Source organism: Osmia bicornis, chromosome 7, assembly GCF_907164935.1.
Source record: "Osmia bicornis bicornis chromosome 7, iOsmBic2.1, whole genome shotgun sequence".
Classification (NCBI taxonomy): Eukaryota; Metazoa; Arthropoda; class Insecta; order Hymenoptera; family Megachilidae; genus Osmia; species Osmia bicornis.
Genome location: NC_060222.1, coordinates 2,524,595 through 2,544,658, shown reverse-complemented (window position 1 = coordinate 2,544,658; position 20,064 = coordinate 2,524,595). Strand labels below are relative to the sequence as shown.

The 20,064-nt window shown below is 38.9% G+C and overlaps 2 protein-coding genes across 5 annotated transcripts in view; one reads left to right on the top strand and one right to left on the bottom strand.

Annotated features, from left to right (window-relative positions):
• The window catches only part of LOC114880263, a 53,390-nt gene extending 43,859 nt beyond the window's left edge, over window positions 1–9,531 (top strand). The window contains exons 2-3 of the mRNA XM_029196099.2: window positions 2,471–2,695; window positions 8,989–9,531. Coding sequence (XP_029051932.1) covers window positions 2,471–2,695; window positions 8,989–9,335 — 572 coding nt within the window. The 3' untranslated portion in view covers window positions 9,336–9,531. The remainder of the gene's footprint in view (window positions 1–2,470; window positions 2,696–8,988) is intronic.
• The window catches only part of LOC114880265 (tudor domain-containing protein 1), a 161,073-nt gene that overhangs the window by 54,265 nt on the left and 86,744 nt on the right, over window positions 1–20,064 (bottom strand). The gene's annotated exons all lie outside the window — the stretch shown is intronic.

Below are 20,064 nucleotides of genomic sequence, written 5' to 3'. Positions count from 1 at the left end.
AAGCACTTTGAATCATAAATGTTTGAATTTTAAAGTTATTTGGAAATTTTTTGAAATTGATCTTCTGAGGACCACTTGTTATGTTAGACTGTATTTATCAATGAATTCTGTAATTTGTTGTTAAGCAATCAAGATGTAAATTATTGGAAAATTAAAAGATTTTTAATTGAGATACCAGAAAATAAAAGAATTTTTAATTCAGAAACGATGTTTTTTGTTATTAATGAATTCTCCAATCATAGAAATAAATAATTTTCTATTTCCTTCAGATCTTGAAAAATGTTTCATTTTCAAGAACTAATAAACTTTTTTTCTAATAAACCAATTAAGACTTTTGTAATTTTTAATAGTTTCAAGAACTGTTGACGTCGCAATCAATCGCAGATTCCGCGACAGGTTAATTGAATTGCTTGAAAAATTGTAGCAAAAGAGAATATTGAATAAATATCCATTGCTGGTTACGGTAATTTTCATCACGGTCTAATTATCATGATATTCAGAGGGAGAAACGAAGGGGTACGAAAAATTGGGCAAATTTACGAGTCATCGTTCCAGCCGGCGGCAACCCAATTCCGGCCAGGGTAATTAAACGGTCGTTAATTAACAAAGAAACGCGTGCAACCGTTTGCAGCTTACTTTGGGAACAACGCTGGCCCGGAAATGAAACGGGAGACGTGAGATGAAATGTTTTCGCTATCAATTGTCAACCGTTGGACCGCGAACAACCGTGGAAAAGGTATAATTGAATGGCGAGAAGGTGGGAAAATCGTTTCATGGAAAATCACGTTCACTTGAAGGATCGATGAGTTTAATCTTGACTTTACTTCAAGAAAATTCAATGAACCAGTTGGTTCATTTCAATCTTGGAAGGTCTAGCATGGTTCCAATACAAAATATTGGTATTTTCTTGAAAAATATAAATGATGAATAATTAAAGAAAATCAAGGTCTTCAGATTTTACTTTTAATTCTCCCCTAAAATAAAATTGAGAAAATCACGAGCCAAAATAAATCTTCCAATATCATTTGTAAATGTGGAAGACGGGATCCCATTGTCCATACTCGAATTAATCCGTTGCATTTAGACGCATAAAGTTCGGCTGGTCGATGAGCCGTTAATTAGCTTCCACGTCACGGACGCACCGGTATCAAACGGGATGAACGGTGGGATCGTATCCACCTTTCCTCGTGAAGTAACACGTACACGCTAGTGTATGCAAACAATACACTATATAACGAAAATTTCGCGCGAACCGACGCATAGAAACCGACCCACCTGCCGGCGGAATCTAAAGTATTTTCGAAACTGTTCACCCCCGTGTTCTCGACGTGTTTCCAAACAATATATTCATCTGTATAAAAATAAATATTGAACAACCACTAAATCAATTTCAATTCCATTCATTTATTAATTTATTAACAATAATCGAACGTGTTCAACATATGCTGGATTGATTGTGATTTTACAACTCCGTTCGATTGTAAAATAATTCTAGCCTCTGGTATTCAATTTTCCCGTGAAACAACTCAATTTTCCAACACCGTGGATACGATCAATCGCTCAGCCAGCTGTGTACCACGATTATAGCCTGCCAATGTACACGGTAACCCTAACGATTTCGGAAATTTTGAATATTTCAGCGCGAGAGAGCCGAGGGAGAACCCAATCACCGCCTGTCCGACAGAGGAAATGTTTCACGACAATGGTATACAAAGCTGAAATTAATTAGCTGCAGACTTCCGAACCAGTTCGGTTCGATAAAGTGTTGGGTCAGCTTGAATGTATATACGAATCTATCGTGAATAACGTAACAGCTACCGCCCTGTGGTTCCTGTACTCCCAACGACATGGCCGCAAAACTTCACCCTTCTGTATCTTTCTCTTTCTCGCGTTGGTTACCCTTGTCCGAACCCTAGTGTCCCGTGAAACTTTGCTCCAACGTGCCGCGAACCCGGCTACAACTTCCCCTCTCGACCGAGACTGGGTCAAGTCTGCAGGCCTTGCGGCTTTCCCGACGGAAATCCGCTTCGTGACGTCGGAAACATTAGATTTCTGGCTTTGGGTGGTGTTTTTTAAATGGTAGGATGGGTGAAGGGTTTGATCGATGAATAGATTCATCGACTTTCATTACTTGCAGTCGCTTTGACCTAATAATTATTAGGTCATTATAAGAGAATTTGAAAGTTAAATTTTATACAAAATTTCATTATACAATATAAAATATATAGTTTTGGTAGGAAATATTAGATTTTTAGCTTTGAATGATGAATAGATTGATTAATTTTTATTAATTACCGTCATTTTGACTCGATAATTAATAGGTCATTATATGAGAGGGTACTCATTAAGCCCTCCAATTAAAATATATTAAAACTGTATTAAACACAATCCTTCAACCCCTAAAAAGAAGACAAAATTATCAGAAGAATCGACTCGATTCGCGTTTATAATAGGATCGCTCGTGTTTCAGAGGGTGTGCGAGACACAATTGGTGGTGGAGGGTTGCACGAGGGTGGCAAGGTGTCGAAGAGGTCGAAACCGGTGGATCCGGACGAGGAGAGCCACGACAACGAGGACTACTACTACGAGGACGTGGATGAAAGAAACAATCCGACGAACGAGGCACCGGTTGTGCCGCCCGGATTCCTCAGTCCCTCTGTAAGGGAGTATCTCGATCTCGGTAAATCGATACCTGGTACGTAAACAAGATCATCTAGCGAGAAGTTGCCCCTTTTGCGACCCGTTCCTCTTCTTCGTATTCCTTTTTCTCCTACCCTCTGTGCACACGTTCAGGAATTTCCTCTTTTTCAGACTTCTCTCTTTTATCCACCCTACCTTTGCTGTTTCGCGAGCTTCCTTTTTCCAGACGAAACACGCTTTTGAAATCGCGAGCGTGAAAACGAGTCGACAAATAAAAATCACCGGTAATCTCTTGGCGACGATGTTACACCTGGGATTATAGGAAATTTTTTTCTAAGCGATTAACCCTTTATGTCATCGAGGGTGTAGAGGAAGATTTGGGAAAATTTAAATTCTCAAAATTTCTTTTTGCAAATATTCTTCTTACGAGATGCAAAAGTTAAAAATTATATAATATTCAATATTTTATATAATTTTAATTACTTTATCTCACAATTCTCCCAGTATCAACGCTTGATACTGTAAAAGTTCAACAAAGATACAGAGACACTGTACATCAGCATCATAGAGATCCCCGTGGAGGAAGAGGAGAGAGAAGAGAGGAGGGGTCGTGGAAATTGGTCGTTCGCGAGGAAACGGTGCATTTAAATTCGTTTCTTCGTGTCCCTTCTTTATACGACGGAATACTATCTTTCGACAAGTTCCCTCGGTTTAAGCGAGCGCTTTATGCGATTGCGGAGACGCGGAACGAAAGACGAGAAATAAATACATAGACGGTTATTGCTCGCCGAGGTATGCCGCGTATTGTCTCGTTCCTCTTCACCTGGAACCGTTTTTATTCCGACCTCTGGCGTCTGGAAGATTGCCTCCAAGGGCATTTATTAGACTCTATCTAGGTCTACCCTCCAATTTCCTCAACTGTTTTTTCAAATTCTCTCAAGGAATCTCTTTTTTTATTCAAACAAAGCAGATGAATTCAAAGCTACCCCCGAAAAGGCTTAAAAATACAGTTTTTCTATTTTGAAAATTCTTCGTACGAAGAAGAGAAGTGTTGTGGAAAGAGGTCTTTGCGAACGGATTTATGAGGACACGCGTGTAATGGCCGATTATAAAACAGACGCGGTAAATTAAATGTTACTTGCTGGAAGAGACACGCCTTTCTTCTGGGGCGAAGCTGATACCAGCTGCCTGCTAAAGTATGACCATGAAGATAGGGTGAAAGCCGTTTAGGTTACATTTTGCATGCTCCTTTGAACGAGGGTTTAGTCGATAGAATCGCTGTTTGAAAGATGATTCTTTAACCCGTTACCTCAAGATTTCTGTTTCCGATTATGTGGAACCATGGTAAATTAGCATGCGGAAATGAACGTGTGATAAAATTTAATAAAAATTTTAAAATATTATAAAATTGCTAATTTATGTAACAAGAAACTATAGAAAAAATAATTTGACAAATTCATCTCTTACACCCCCAGTAACTTAAAGGGTTAACTGTTTAGAAAAAATATTTCAGTATAGTTAAAAATTTCTAAAAACATTTTCCTATATGAAAAATATGATATTTATAGAAGCAGTAAAAAATGTATAAAATAAGAATTTAAAATTAAATTTGAAATCTAAGGGTTAAGTAAAGTATTAAACATCAAGGAGCATCAAATAACCACTTGAAATTCTTTCATTCTCCCTCTGAATATCCCGTTCACCCTTTTCTCGAGTAGCAAACCGATAGCACGATATCCGATTATATCGTGGCGAGGATGAAATCCGTTCAATCCGTCGTAATTATTTTTCTCAATGTCGATCCGATTAACGTGGTCCCAAGACGGACTTAAGCGTTTCGAGGATTCCGATGGACCGGTCTACGGAACGGAGTCTCGCGTTACGTCGATTATCGATCACAAATTCTGGGACAATGGGGTGTTTCGTTGTGCAGCCAGTCCACCGCAACTCGTCACGCCACCCCTCGAACACGTAACACCTATTGTGACAGGGTGGATGTTATTGTGGACGGCATTTTCCGCAATCCCCATACCCAAAGATCCTGATTCTAACGATAAATGCCATAGATTTTTCTAACTTTGCGAGTTCGTCCATTGAGATTTAGATTTTTATTTAATTAATTAATTATTTTCTTTTTCTAATTCTTTGATATTGATCAAGTGTCCAAAAGCAATGAAATACTTGAAACACTATAGACCCGAAGACAAAAATTAGAGTAGAAAAAATGAAAAAAGAAAGAGGAGGAGGGAGAGCAAGGGGGTTGGTCGGGGTTGCGTTAAATCGATATAGCACAGCGTAAACTTATCTCATTGTCTTAACGTTCCTCTCTCAATCTCTCGAAGGGTTGCGACGGAACCGACCTACCCCCACGTTTCGACCCCTCCACCATCGCACCACTCTCGGATAGGATAATGAAATACCCAAGAGCCCGGGACGCGACCTCTGCACCAGAGCAAAGGCGCCAGATCCTGCGGGAGCATTCCAGGGGCTGCAGGACCAACGTGGCAAGGGGACGAGGCCAGAGAACAGAGACTTGCACCCTCCTTTTCCGACCACCCTCCTGCTCACCGGCGAACCCGGTTCAACCTAACCGTAGGTCTCATTTCGTGCGTTTCACGACGCGTACGAGCGAGCACGCGCGGACAGAGAGACGAAGCGGAAAAGGAGAGAGGGGAAAAAAGAGATAGGGATGGAGGGAGAGAAGGATGAGACAGCAAACCTCGTCCCGTTCGCCTGACTGACTTTATGACGATGGCTGCCACGAGGAGACATAAAAGAGAGAAAGAGGGAGACCGGGTTGAGGAGACAGTCCTGGTTGATGCATTTTCCCGGGCGTTCGTCCTTCATTTGCCAAACAGCAGGATAGCTTTCCATCCTTCGAAACGAAACGATCGGCTGGCGAACCACCCTTACCACCCTTCGGCTATTTTCCAACCTTACCGTGAATTTCTTGCACCGACCATTCAGTACCTTTCTTACAATTTCTTCCCCGGTATGCTGCTACTTCGAGCTATGATTCTTTTAAGGGAAATTAAACGTTTTCGTAAAAGTTTCAATCATGATGCGTAAGTTATTTTTGAAAAAATTAGGATGAATTAAATCTACTAATTTTTATAAGAAAACCTTGATAATACGATTCCTCGAAACGTTCACCCCTTAAAACGCACTGGCAAATTGGAATCCCCAAAGTACAGATACCCTCCAAAACGACCTGCTAACCATAATCTCGCATATCATTCCACAACCCTCAACCGTCGCAACTTAATCATACCTCCAATTTGTATTTACATCAACCCCCATAAAATTCATCTTAATCACATCCCCTAGACGCGCATTAACATTCCAGCATCATGGGTAAGCGTTAACAAAAGGGTAGCTGGAGGAAGTGTAGTTATATCTACCAGCGAAGGAACGAAATAATTAGAACGATCGTCGACGCGTTACGGAAGGGATGAAAAGCCGAGAATATGCGGTGTTTCGCGTCGTCGAGGCGAGAGTCCTGGGAAGTTATAATTACCTGGACAACGGCGTACTCGCGACGGCGACGCGATGCGACGCGACGCCTGTGAACAAAGGCGTTAGAGGAGTCGATTGAAAAGGGAGGAGAGGCCGCAAGGCGAGAGAAAGAGGGACGCGTACGGGACGTTTATTCCGTGCGGGTACACGGAATCTCTTCCGGTGACAAAACAGGTCGGACAAGCGGCGGAAGGTGCGAATTTCGTATGGATGTCACCGCGATACGGACGAGTTTGCGACCATGCTGGAAAGTGCACTGGTCGTCTCTCTCTAGCTGTCATCCAGCCAGGATGCGCACCGTTCTGCTCGCAGCAATAACAAGCGTATTCCTGGCCCGGCGAGATCCGTGCGCGATGTGCAACCTGAAACTATGCTGCTCGTCGAATGAGATTCGAATAGCTATGGGGCAGGAGGAACATCGAGCGACAGGGTGAATGGAGAAAAGGGAGAGACAGAGAGGGTGTAGCAAGTGATGCAAAGTTGTTTAGACGGACAACGGAGAGGGGAAAAGCTTCGCACGGTTGGTTATAATTCGTTAAGAAGCTTTGCCAGCGGACCGAGTTCCAGCTCTCTCTCTCTTTCTCTCTGATCGCATCCCTTTCCGGTAATCCTTTCTACGACTGTTCATCGTGTTCCTTTGGCTTTCTTCATTTTTTCTAGACATCAGATGATGCGAACCCCATTTTTATTAAAATTATTGTATTTCTGGGAATTAATTTATAAGGGGGTCTGAACACAAATTCTTGTAATTAAACAAAAGTTTGATTTTTACACTTATTTTGAATTCTTGGATGGCGGACCACGGAGAGAGACCCGATTTTAAATTGCATCGTTTCTTAACCAAATGCAAGTAATTTCTTCCGGAAAATAATACTTCCTGCTGAATAAACCTTCTTGAATTTTAACAATCAATCGAACGAATGAAATCTGGCGAAACGAGGGGAATACAAGAGGGGATAAATACGCGAGGGACGCGACGCAAGGGGTTGCCGTTGTATCTGATCTCGAAACGATTGATGTCTCATTACGAGCGACTCGAATCGATGAAATCCCATGGTATTATTCGTTAATGGATGCCGCCGCTAAAGAGAAACATTATTGGCAACCGCATTACAGACGAATCGGAGCACAAAGTATAATCTTGGGAAAGGGAGGTACGTTAAGAAGCTTCCCTTCGAAAAGAAGAATTCAAGAATGTTTCCATACGAGTTGATAACGATGACAACGAGGCGAACCGATGGCGATAGCAAAGAGACAAACGTGTTTATCACCAGGCTCGTTAGAACGATGCTTCGTAAGAGAATAAGTAAGACGATGAAAGAGAGGAGGGGAAAGGAATCGGTAGGAAAACGTTCTTTGATTCGCTCGTACACGACGAGTTTTGCTTATTTATTCCGGCCCAGCAATTCGAGACCGAAGGCTCTTAGAGCAATTTCCTTCTTTACGCGAGCCACTCGTTGTGTTTTCCTCGGATATTTGTTGATGCTCGACCAGCTTGCTTTTACCTTCGTTTTAACGGCGTTCCAGTCGCTCCACTGGATGTCTTTACAAATTCAACGGGAATTCTTTGGATTTCAATTAGAATCGCTGAAATTGTGCGTGGAACAGGATAGATTCCAGATACGAACAAAGGAGTAACGTTATTGTACATTTGATTAAGATAATTAATTGCCAGGTGAAGATGGGGATGGCAATATCATTTTTGGATAAATTGGATTAATTTTTAATATCAGATTTTACCTTTTTCAAATCTTAATAATTTCTCAATTTAAGATTTTAAGATTTTAAGGTTTTCCAAACTCCAAAGTTCAAAAATTCCAAAACAACAAATTAATAATTTAAATTAATAATTTTTCTAAGGTTCTAAGGTTCCAATATTCTAGAAATCTAATTAATAAAGCTAAGGGAGCTAACTCACGCCAATCTAATTGTTGCAATTATTTATCGACGAATGTGTTAATTAATTCAAGCCTACACGAATATCGTGAATAATTGATGGATTAAACGTTCGCGACTGGTTATCGTTGGTTGTAAACGATTTGAGAGACGTTGGATGTACAATTGGCAGTCAGTCGACGAACGTCGATAGCTGGCGGGGTGCCTGTGCTTTGTGCAGGTAATACAGGTGTCAGGTGAGCCGAACACGTACGGTGCATCTCGGCTCGTTGCATTTCCAGCGATTAATCGAGGATACAACTAACCCGACCAGTCTGCGGACGAAGCTTTGCTTCAGCCTCCACGGTATATCCGTTCATGGAAATCATGCAGCCGGAAGCGAATCGGTTTTGAGGAAGGGACTACGATCACGGTGTTACTCATCTCTCTCTCTCTCTCTCTCTCCTTGTCTTCGTCAGCCGTCAACGAAATCGTCCTGTATCCTGTTGTGTCGGTTAATGAGATTTCCGGATGAAATCCCGGCTTCGAGCTTCCTCTCTCTTTACCTGAATAATCGTAGCCAGAAACTGAAGATCCGATTGGAAAAGGAGCTTCCGATAGCTTTCTTGGAGGGTGGTTTGTCTGCGGTTTACTGTGGTGTGTCGTTTCGGATTAAACTATCTCTGTTGATCGTTCCTTCATTCCAATATCAATGGTTTATTTAATTTTATTATTAAAATATGTGATGGATCCTTTATCATTTCAAATTGAAATTTCAATTATTAACGTGGAAGTTTTTTGAAATTCTGATATTTTCTTATTTCTATTATTTGTTATTTCAAACACCTAATGCAAATATTTGTAATTAGATAATTTCCAGAGATTCTAATTACACGAATTCTAGTTTTAGAAAAGTTCGAATTTAAAATTCTAGCAATTATTTAATTAAATTTCCAGGTCGGGCAGGAACGGACTACCCGGTGTTAGGGAAGGTACCCTACACGAATTTCTACTGCGACGATCAACCGTACCCAGGTTTTTTCGCGGACGTGGAAACGAGATGCCAAGCGTGGCATTACTGTGACATCGACGGTCGACAAGCGACATTTTTGTGTCCGAATGGGACGCAATTCAGCCAAGCAGTATTCGTCTGCGACTGGTGGTTCAACGTCAGGTGCGAACTCAGCCCCAAATTATACGTTATCAACAGCCGACTATATGGCAGGCCCACGGAGAGCCCGACGAGACCGCATCGCCTCATCACCAAGGAATTGCTCGAGAATATTTTTGTCAGGCGAAAATGAACGAGATTCTAGCGTTTTTCCTTTGATGAATAAACCACTCAGGTTTTGAGATGGTGTTGTTTGATGGACAACAAAATTTTGGGAGGAAATGAGAAGATTAACTGAATTATAGAGGGTGGATCAGCAATTATTAATATTTTAATTATTCGAATTTTTAGAAGAATTTTAATTTTGTGAAAAATTAATAGAGATAAAAATGGTTTTCTGAATAAAATTTTTCCATCTTTCAATTTGAACTTTTGCAAAATTATTCTTTAATTTTGTATTCTCTCAATTATTAGTTATATTGAATTTTTGACATAGGTCACTAGTGAACACCCAGGATATTTCAGGTGTCAAAGTACAAATTACTGGTCCACCCTATAACAAATTTATATAAATTTTGTCTATAATTCAGCAACAGCCAGTGGAAAATGGATACATTAAAAGATAAAGACATCTACATACTTGATTAGTAAGATATAGTACTTAAGGGATGATGGTTGTTTTGAATAACTATGTGAAACGAATGATTAATGCTGTATGACTGATTCAATGATAGATACTAAATAAGTATACTGCAATAGATAATGTGTGTTTGAAATAAGACAGTGAATGTGAATAGTTGCTTTTTTCGATTAAGATTCTGTGCCACTGAAATCATTTAGTACACTGATTATTACTCTAGAAAGATGTATATGTGCCTTGGAAGAATATTATACAATATAATTTTGCGAATGGCGAGACAATGTATTTGTTTGAAATGTAAAATGCGACTTGTTCATTCTAGATTAAAATATAAATTTTCTCGATTAAAAATTAACCACCCCCTCCCAAAAAAAGATCATTTCAAAATAGAAAATATTAACATCCAAGTAGAAATTAATCACGTTCGTTCAAGCACCAATGAATACTCGAACGAAAGAAATAAATTTTCCCTGGAAGGAAAGAAGAATACGAGAGAAGAAGGGAAGGAAAGGTTTCACGAGTACGGTCATGGTAATAAAAGAAAAAGATCTAAAGAGGACTGAAGAGGACATCCGTCTACGATCTTCCCTTCGAGTTGGTTTGACGCGCTGCTGCACTCTCGGTGTGGTTCTTAATCGTTGATGAGAACGAACCAGAGGATCTCTCTTCCTCTTTCACCCCCTTCGCAACCCACCCTTATTCGCGTCGTGAAAATAAAGAGCTTTGCCAGTCGATCTTTACTGCTGCAAGTATTCCGGCCAGGTAATACGCGATGGAAGGTGCACCTGTGCGAAAATCAACCAGCCATGCTCTGATCGATCCACGAATCGAGACGCTTCGTATTGTAAACAAGCCCGAATGTCATTATAAACCTAGCTGTTGCAAGGAAATTTTGTTTGGATAAATTGTTCTTGAGGGTTGAACAAAATCCTTGAAGATGAGATGCAATTTTACATTTTCCTGTCTAGACAATTATTTTAATTTGGGCGACATATTTCATTTTTAAAAAATAATTATTAAATCATAAATAGGTCAAGTGTCACTCATTGTCAGGTGAAGAAAAATGTATTTTTCTAATACCTGGATCATTCAATTGATCAATAGATGTAAATACGAAACAGTTGATCCTGTTTATTCGCGTTGCTCATGTTTTCGCGATGAAGCGTAGGTGCGTGTGGCACAACAATTTCCCGGTTCCATTATTGCTCGTATAATCGCGATCTCGTTTCACATGTAATCGCAATTGTTGCACGTATGACTGATCGTCAATTGGTTCGTTGCTAACCGAAGCGTCAAGCCTTCGGGCGGACGCGAAGCAATTACGCGACTGTAAGACATAAGCTGATCGAATGTATACACACTGCAAATGGTACTCTGCTTTCAATTGCCTGTACTCGTTGCAATTGCAATGAATAATCAGTCGAAACATGATTGGTGCTCCTCAAAATCAATTTTCCAATCTTTCTTCCTTCATTCATATCAAACGACTACAATTTTTAATTTATAAAAAAATAAATAAATAAATGAAAATTATATCGACATGAAAGTAATTTAAATTTTTCTCAATTCACTTGATGTAATTTGCAATATATTAAAAACTTTGAAACTTGATTTTCACCAATAATATAATAATGCTAAATTATGTGATTTTCTAAATTTGGAATGTGGATATAAGAGCATTCGTTAATTCTACCCCTAGCGCCCCAAATTCAGGGAATTATCGAGTGCTTACTGTAATAATTGTAAGATAACTGATACTAGAATCATTATTTTCCTTGGTGTTCTATATTGAACAAAGGTATTATAAACAGATACTCATAGAAGTCGCTAGAAATGATTTGACGTTGAATGTCGCAGACGGAGAGTCGACGAAATGAGAAATTGGTCGGGCGAGGATCGTTTTCAGGCGACAGACCGTGCACGCAATATGTCGCGATCGAACGACACACGTCATTACTAATTGCCGGCAAACCTATCGTTGTCGTATTTCGTTCGGTTCGTCGTGCGTGCACAATTCTATTAGCGGATATCGATTCTGAAAGCGTTGACTTTTGATCGAACGTTGCTCCGCTTTTGTTCTCTTTGTTTTCTATCTCGTTCACCCTTTCAGATGGTCCCTGTAATTCAGGTGCATCGATGCTGAGACCAATTGAAAAACCGCCGAGCAAGAATTCTATATGAAAACATTTTAATTTATTACTTTCCTATTTCATAATAAATTCACTTCTTTAAAATTAATTTATGCATAGGGGAAGCTACGTTGTTTAAATTTAATATTAACTATTCAAAAATTTAATTTTAGAAAATTAAAAAACTTTGATTTAATTTATTTATATAAAATAAATGGAAAAATATTGAAGAATATTAAAAAATTTAACTTCACAGTAAATTTATGTTATTACTAGAATTATTTAAAGTTACAGAAACTATTAAGTTTATCTTAACTGAAATATATCTGTTAGTGTAAAAAACATGTAAGAGATTCGCGGAAGATACGACTTGAATGCAACGGAACGACGAACCTTACGCGAAATTAAAGTAAATTAGTTTCAAAAGTTTCCGATGCGATGTATCTTTAACGAGACAGCCCGCCCTTTAGTAGCCATTCGCTAATGAGGAACGGTTGACGAAGAAAATTGCTGAATAATTAAAAGTTGCTTTTTGTTGAAAATTACGCGATTCCTCGGCACCCTGGCATCCCGAAAATTATTGCGTCTATTAAACTCGTTGAACCTGTCTTCTTTATTACAATAGTTAACCGGAAAACCTAGATTACATATCATTTTTATTATTTTATATAAAAAAATTGAAGTTTTTGAGTGGTGCAAATTTTTAAATAAAAATTTTTAATTATTTTTCTAACAACATCTGAAGAAAACAGGTTGAAATCATGAAATTTACCAGGACCCAAAGCGATCATCTCAACTCCCGGGTAACAACAGCATACACTACCGTTCCCGAGAAGAATCTTCAAAGAACTCGTCCGATATAAGCCATAGAATTCACAGGTAGCCTCAGGTGCGTGCACCAAAGTCTGATCGCTTCTTCGAGCAGGGAGGGGTTGTACCTTATCCGGAGGGTGGTCGTATTTCGCACACGAATACAGGAAATCGTTTATCCAAAACGGTCATAAACCCGTGGCCCGAGTGAGAAGAGCATGGAAAGAACGATTGTCGCAGCCGATGGACGAGGATTGGCGGAAGTGTCGAGCGAAGGAGAGGGCAGAGGGTTGTGCTCTAAGAATCCATCAACGAAACTGGTAATCAGCCGGGGCGAACCACTTCCATGGATCCAATCTCGTCTAGAATTTTTAGTCCCGCTCCTTATGCCCCCTCTTATTCTCTTCCTTTCCGTTCTACTTTAACCGGGCTTCCGCTTTCTGTTGGCGCGCATGCAACCCCGTTCTACCCCGCGATCGCGATACCGCCGTGCCAGCCAGATTCTCAAAGATACCGAAGATAGGCGAGACTTTGTCGGCAAGTTTAACTGGCTCGTTAAAAGTTCTCGATATCGCGTTAGATTCCGATGGATATAGCCGATGGAGACATAATCCCTGGATTGTAATCGTAAAGTTGAAGGTACGTTGCGCAGGAAGAACGTATGGTTAAAGGAAATCATTATTTAACATTCTCCAGGTGAACGACGAGTCTTTTCAGACAAAGAAATCGTTTCCTTTTCTTTTATTTTAGGAAGCGAAGGACCAACTTGGTCCTGGAGAACATTCGTCGAAGAAAGGGTAGTTTTTTTTCTTCCTGCAGGACGTAAAGTCTGAAATTGAGGAAAAGTGGGACCGTGTAGAAAAAACAGGGCTGGTGTCGGGGGCGGGTAGGATGCAGTGGCCGCCTTTAATTGCAGGACTCGCGGCACTTTTAAAGCCGGATGCAAATGGCCCATAAAACTCGCCGGATCCGGAGGCTGGGCTCATTTACGAGCGCGGAAAGTTTTTAGGTTCGGCCAGGCGGGTGCTGCGCGAACGAGAGGGCCTGTTTTATCGGTCTACGAGTTCGAAAGTAATTCTCTTAGTTGGCGGTGAGACCGACAGACTGCGATGCCGGCTTAACTTTCTCGAGGAGAGTCCAACAGGGCCAGCTTTCTTACCGATCCTTCCCGTAAATCCCTCGATCCCGGTCAGAATCGGCGAAATTCCGCGCCTGGGATCAGAACCATTCCATTTCGAATGATTTCTACTCTTCTCCAACTGTGATCTTTGACCAAGGAAGATAAATAGATTCTTCAGGATTTTATGGTCCTCTAGCTTATCGAGTCTCTTACGATTTTATCGTGATATTTTTGAAAAATGTCCAAACTAGGATGAAGGTATCGGGTGTAAAAATATAATGTTAAAAAGATTTTTCAAAATTTCAACATTTGGCAAAGTTACAGAGGTCTGGTCACTGTGAACCACTTTTAGAAGAATGGCTATAACTTTCACAATTCTGAATATTTTTGAATACAAAAATAATATTAATTTCTGCTAAGAAATATACTTTTGAATATGATACCACGCGTTAGAAAAGGATCATTAGTTTCTGCCCAAAAAATTCTCAAAGGTACACCTTATTTCAACCCCCTAAGTAGGCATCAAAGACGTCACCCTTTGCTCTAAAACGTCCGAAATTATTTATAAATTTATCTATCTTAAAATGTAAAAGAAATAACTCTGCACAATTAGATCTATCGAAATACCAATATATAGCAGAACGAGACAAGACATCCATCGCGATGGCAGCGAGCGAGCTAGATATATCCACGTTCACCAGCGAATTATTTTCGTTCGCATAAACAAAGTCACGACTTGAAAGGGGAGTTTAAATTGTTCGCTAGTTTTACGTGCCCGCGGCTCTCTCCTCCCACACCCCTCGCACCGGTTACCCTCCTCTTTCTCTCTCGTCCCGTTTCAACGCTAGCCACCCCCCTAACCGAGAGGGTATTTCTCGCTTGCGCCAGGCGAACCATCGTTCGATCTTCCTCTGTCCCGTAGCAACCAGCATCCCGGCGTTGTTACTGGTGCTGTTGCCGCTGTCCATCAGGAAAGATCCCGGGATGCGAGCCTGCGCTTGAAGCCCATTGATTAACCGTTGTCTGCTGCATGTTGCGAGTGGCCGGAGAGTGAGTGACGAAGAGGAGGAGACAGTTCGGTGGGGTTGATCGAGGGAGAGAGAAAGAGATTCAGTGGCCACGAGCAACGTTTATGAAAACTTTCTGCATCGACTGCACCGTGGCCACGAATAAAATAACGCCCCGCGGATTATTCCAAAACCCACCCCCATACAAACGTTTCCTTCTGCCGAGCTAAGCGACCAAGTTACCCTCGAATTAGGCTTGATACTTCATTTCTACTCGCTAAGGATTTTTTCACTTATACACAGAATAAATATTTTAATAATTTATACAGCATCTTTGATTTTAATGATCTTTTTTTAGAGATTTTAGAGATTAAATTGTTTTCTTTATTACCAATAGAATTTGCATACTAATTATTTTATTAAAAAGAAAAGGGTGGAATCTATAAATGTAGGACAAGAGGTCACGTCGATGATATGCGTTATCTATCTATTTTTCAATTAAGCAAAATTATAAGTTATGAAATAAATGAAATAAGGGATGATACTCTTCTAATATTTTTGAGGAATATTTGAAATATTTAAATATTTCAAGTATTTGGTTATGATAGAAAGTATTCGGGTTCAAATTGAGTAAGATAGCGGATGTATGCGAAGAGGGTAGATCCACGAATGGATTGTTCTGACTAAAATACAACGTCCAAACACAGAGTGACGCAAGGGAAAGAGAATAATGGCGAAACAATGTGTCTGGTATGAGTCCTTACCGACTAAATAATGAAAAGTTACTCGTCCAGGGTTGCTACATTACGTATGGGTGAAAGTTTAAATGCAGAGCATGAGAAAAGCCATGTTCCACGATTTCGTAATGTGTAAATGCTCGGTTTAACGTGAGCTTGTATGGTAATTCATCAGTAGGCAACCGTTAAAACAGTGAATCTTCATTTACAGAGAAAAAAAATGTTGGATACTCAGATATTAACTACGTACACGTTCATTTAATTAATTAGTATGTAAATTATGCAGAATATTTAGCATAAAATTAAAATTGTAAAATAAAAAGATTTCATTAAAAATTTTCATAGTGAACCATCTAAAAATTTATAATCACTGATATATAAATTATTATTGTAAATAATTATAAGTTTCTTTAAAGAGTAGCTCTGAAGATTCACTTTTTACTACTAATATAAAATTCATCTATTTCAAACTCACCCCAGGAAGAACACCATTCTAACAAGAGTTTCACATCTTACCTGTAACAAAAAGAAATTTATTATTTATAAAATACTGTATCTAATTTTGTTATCCAAACCTTATTTTATTTATTTCATGAAATAGTGTTATGAAAACTTATAATAATCGTGCCAAGAAACAACCATAATTGTTGCCCAACTTCCTAAAATATCCAAACACTAATACAGCTGAAATCCTAAACATAAGATTTTTCCAGCATGAAATCCCACCTCCGTAACCAGTTGTTGCAGACACGGAGGGTAAACAGCCCCGAAAGGCGCAGATGATCGACGCGGTTTCGCGAAGAAAGAGGGCGCACACGAAACAGGGATAAACATCCATGGAGGGTGAGCGAGAAAAACACGAGACGAACAACGTTTTCCGGAGGGTGGTTGGGGATAGGAGAGACCGCCCCGAGCATCTACGATATTTATTTTTCCCCGTATTTTTTTTTTTTTTTTCGAACTCTCTCTGCGCGCTCCTTTTATTTTTGCGCCCATTTCGTTCGGTTTTTTAATTCGTCCGATATTTCCTGGTCGTTCGCATGTTAATTTTCGGCGACCAATGACGCGGCAGGCCCGCGGGCCACAGACGTCGATGATATTTCCCAGCCAGCAACGCAGCTAGTTGCCTGGTAAAATTCTCGATCGGCTGTGTACGCGTTTCCACCATTTCCACCCCCGCTGCTCTACCTTTCTACTTGCACCCCTTGCGCACCCCCTGTACCGATACCCACTTGCTCGGATACGTTATAACTAGAATGCGGATGCTCAGGGAAATTGGTAGATTTAATTGCCAGGTAAGATCCGTGAAATTTATAGTTGAATGAATTACAATTCATAATTCAAGAAATTTCAGAAGTAATTATATATTTCATTATGATAATGGAAAAATTAGATATGATTTAAGTGATCCAGTTAATGGAATATTTAAATTAGCCATTGATTAATATTTTCAGTAGCTCTATTAATTGCTTTGAATTAAACTTTTATATTAAGGTAAAACTATTGATTCGAACCGGGTATCTAATAAATTAGATTTAATTTTAGACTGTCTGAGGCTGCATTCGAGTTTAATTTTATACTCAGTTTCTTCTCATGCAATCTACGAATAAATAATTAGCAGAAATTCAGGATCACTTTGCATCATAAATATATAACAAAAATATTGCACGGCTATTTATAATCCAAACAGAATTAAAAATCAATATCGTGCTTGTACTCTGATGTAATAAACAGCTGCCTGGACAGCTGATGTATTGGAAAAAGAAAAGAGAGAATAAAGATTGAATGCAATAAAGTTGGTAATTAATTTTTCTATTTTAAAATCAAATTTAAATAACATAATTATAAATCTTTATTTAAGAATCCCTGGCAAGGTACTTGAAGAACGATTTTATTTAATTACAAATAACAATTTTAATCGACAACTCAATACTGATTGAAATTTCTAATAATTTTCTTTGAAACATACTATTAAACAAACATATAATTAATTTCCTTTAATTTCCACATTTTCTACAATTACTCCCCTCCTGAAACATCCATTTATAAACACTAATGATTATTAATTGTCTTCAACTCATCATTAACACTTTCTTCACTCGTATCTTAATGACACGTGAGTTTCTACGGTAGCCAGGCATCTATTTTATAGAAAATCACACTGTTTATCTAACTATCTATTATATTAACTACTTGAAAGTGCAATCTACAGAAGCAACTAACGTTTAATGCAAACGATATGCTAGATTTGTTAAAGAAATAAATTTCTTTCCCGATGAAACTTCCTGCTACTTTGTCTCAAGAGCCGAAGTGTTAAAAGGATTCAAACAAGTTCGTAAATCACATTTGCATAAATTAAAAAACGATCTTCCCGTGTTATCAAACTTTTACGTGCTTTCACCATGGAAACGTGGATTACTTTTGATCAGACTTCGAATTCGTGTCATCGAACACAAACTCGCCTTCTATGTCGGCCAATGTCAAGCTCAGACAACGCTGGCTTTCTCTTCTGGCTGCTAGAAGATTTAAAGATACGATTCTTCATTTCCAGCAAGGTCGCTTCCTCGTCTTTTCACTCATGAATCTTGCGCCTTGAGTGCTGACAGACCATGATCTACTCGAAAGTGATCGAGGATTGTTTAGACTTAGATTTCTTAGACTCTGCTTATTTAAACAAATGTATGTCCATTTCGAAATTTTTGAGTAGGAGTTTTAGATTTTGAAATTGGATCCAGTTAAAATAAAATATAATAAAATATAGTAAATTGAGTAAATAATACGGTAAATTAGAAATTTTCATCTGATGTTAATCAATGAATTTCCTTGGAAATTTTTATCAAAGGTGCCTGTTGCTTTCGCCGCAAACGCTTTAATACCACAATTAATCTAGTCTGATGAGTCTGTAAATCTCTGACAGGAATAGAAGGGACTCCAATGCCTGGTAACAGCCATTCACTTCCGGCATGCGTTCGGGCGTCGAAATCTCCGTATTCGGAACATTCAATTCAATTTCTTTTTTAATAACTATTTTCTAAAAATTTTGGTTCATTCATAAATCACTATTTTAGGGAAAAATATATCTTTCTTTGATAAGAAATGTAAATCAAATGGTTCTTCTAAAATTTTAATTAACTTTTAATGACACACTGTAAAACGTTCGAAATAATGTTTGTAAGAAATAAAATAATCATAATAACAAAATTACACCTTGTTTCCATGAAAATCAACTGAAACCTCAATTACCCTTTTCAAAATATCACAAAAACCTCTTAAGTAACTAGTAGAGCAATGCACTCGATAAATCAAGTTGCATAACTACTGATAGTAAAAAGCGTAACATCTTCACTTTCCATCGTGTGTTCTACGCTCTCTGAGCTCATTACCATCGTTTATAATTGTATTAAAAATCTTGACAGCCTTATCGAATCCTGTTGATTTATCATCCATCAGTATAACCAACCAACTATAGTGGTAATTAAAGCAAAAACAAGATCAACTGATCCTTGTTCTTAGCGAAAGATAATCATTCTCTGGATTGGCCTTTTGCGATTCACGTGAAAGTTGCAACGGGATAAGAGAAAACAAAAATGACCCCCATTCGAGAGTCCAGTTTACGTGTTTTCTCGAGCATTCGAGACTTCGTCAGTGAGAGAAACTAGGTAGATTCGAATCACTTGTACCTGTCTTCTGATCAAAGGAGGACTCGTTAGCCCATTAAATGTTACACAGAAATGAATGGTACTTTTTTTGGTTCACAAAAATCATATTTCTTTCTCTTATCTTTTATACTACTAGTTGTATACTATGGCCTTTCTAGTATATCTATTATATAATAAAGAAAATTAATATTTGTTTCACTTAGAACGACGACCTTAATAAAAATTCAGAATAAATTTTGAATTTTAGATTTTTCAGATTCATAGAAAATGATTTTCATCAAAACCTACGAGCAATAGGATAGTTGCGGTGCCGGGAATATGATTAACGCGTTTGAAAACGTTCTATTCCTACAAAAATTGCCGGTACTGTGGCTTTGACAGCCGCGTATAACGCCCTTTTCCACCCCGTGTTACCCGAATACTCTGGTAATTCCTGCGTTTTTCTCTAACCGAGCAAACCACCACAAATATTGTGCGCGAACGAGAGGAAGCGTTTTTGTTTCCGTTGCTCGTTTTAGCTCCACCCTTTTTTTTTGAGTTTTGTTCTTTTTTTCCCTCGCCATGAGCACACGGACAATCGAAATACACGGAGAATTAATATTTCCTATGGCGATACAGATTGCACCTGGATCGTTTACAGGCTTGCCCAGTGGCGTGGAAATTCGCCACGAAACGATTTTTTTTTTGGCGTGTATCGCATGTAACGAAATAATAGGTACATCTGATTGTCGCTTCATAGGTGTTTCGAAGATAATCGAAAAATCACGTTTACGAAATTTCAGTTTTCAAGGGAAAATCGATGAAAATACATAGGAAGTTT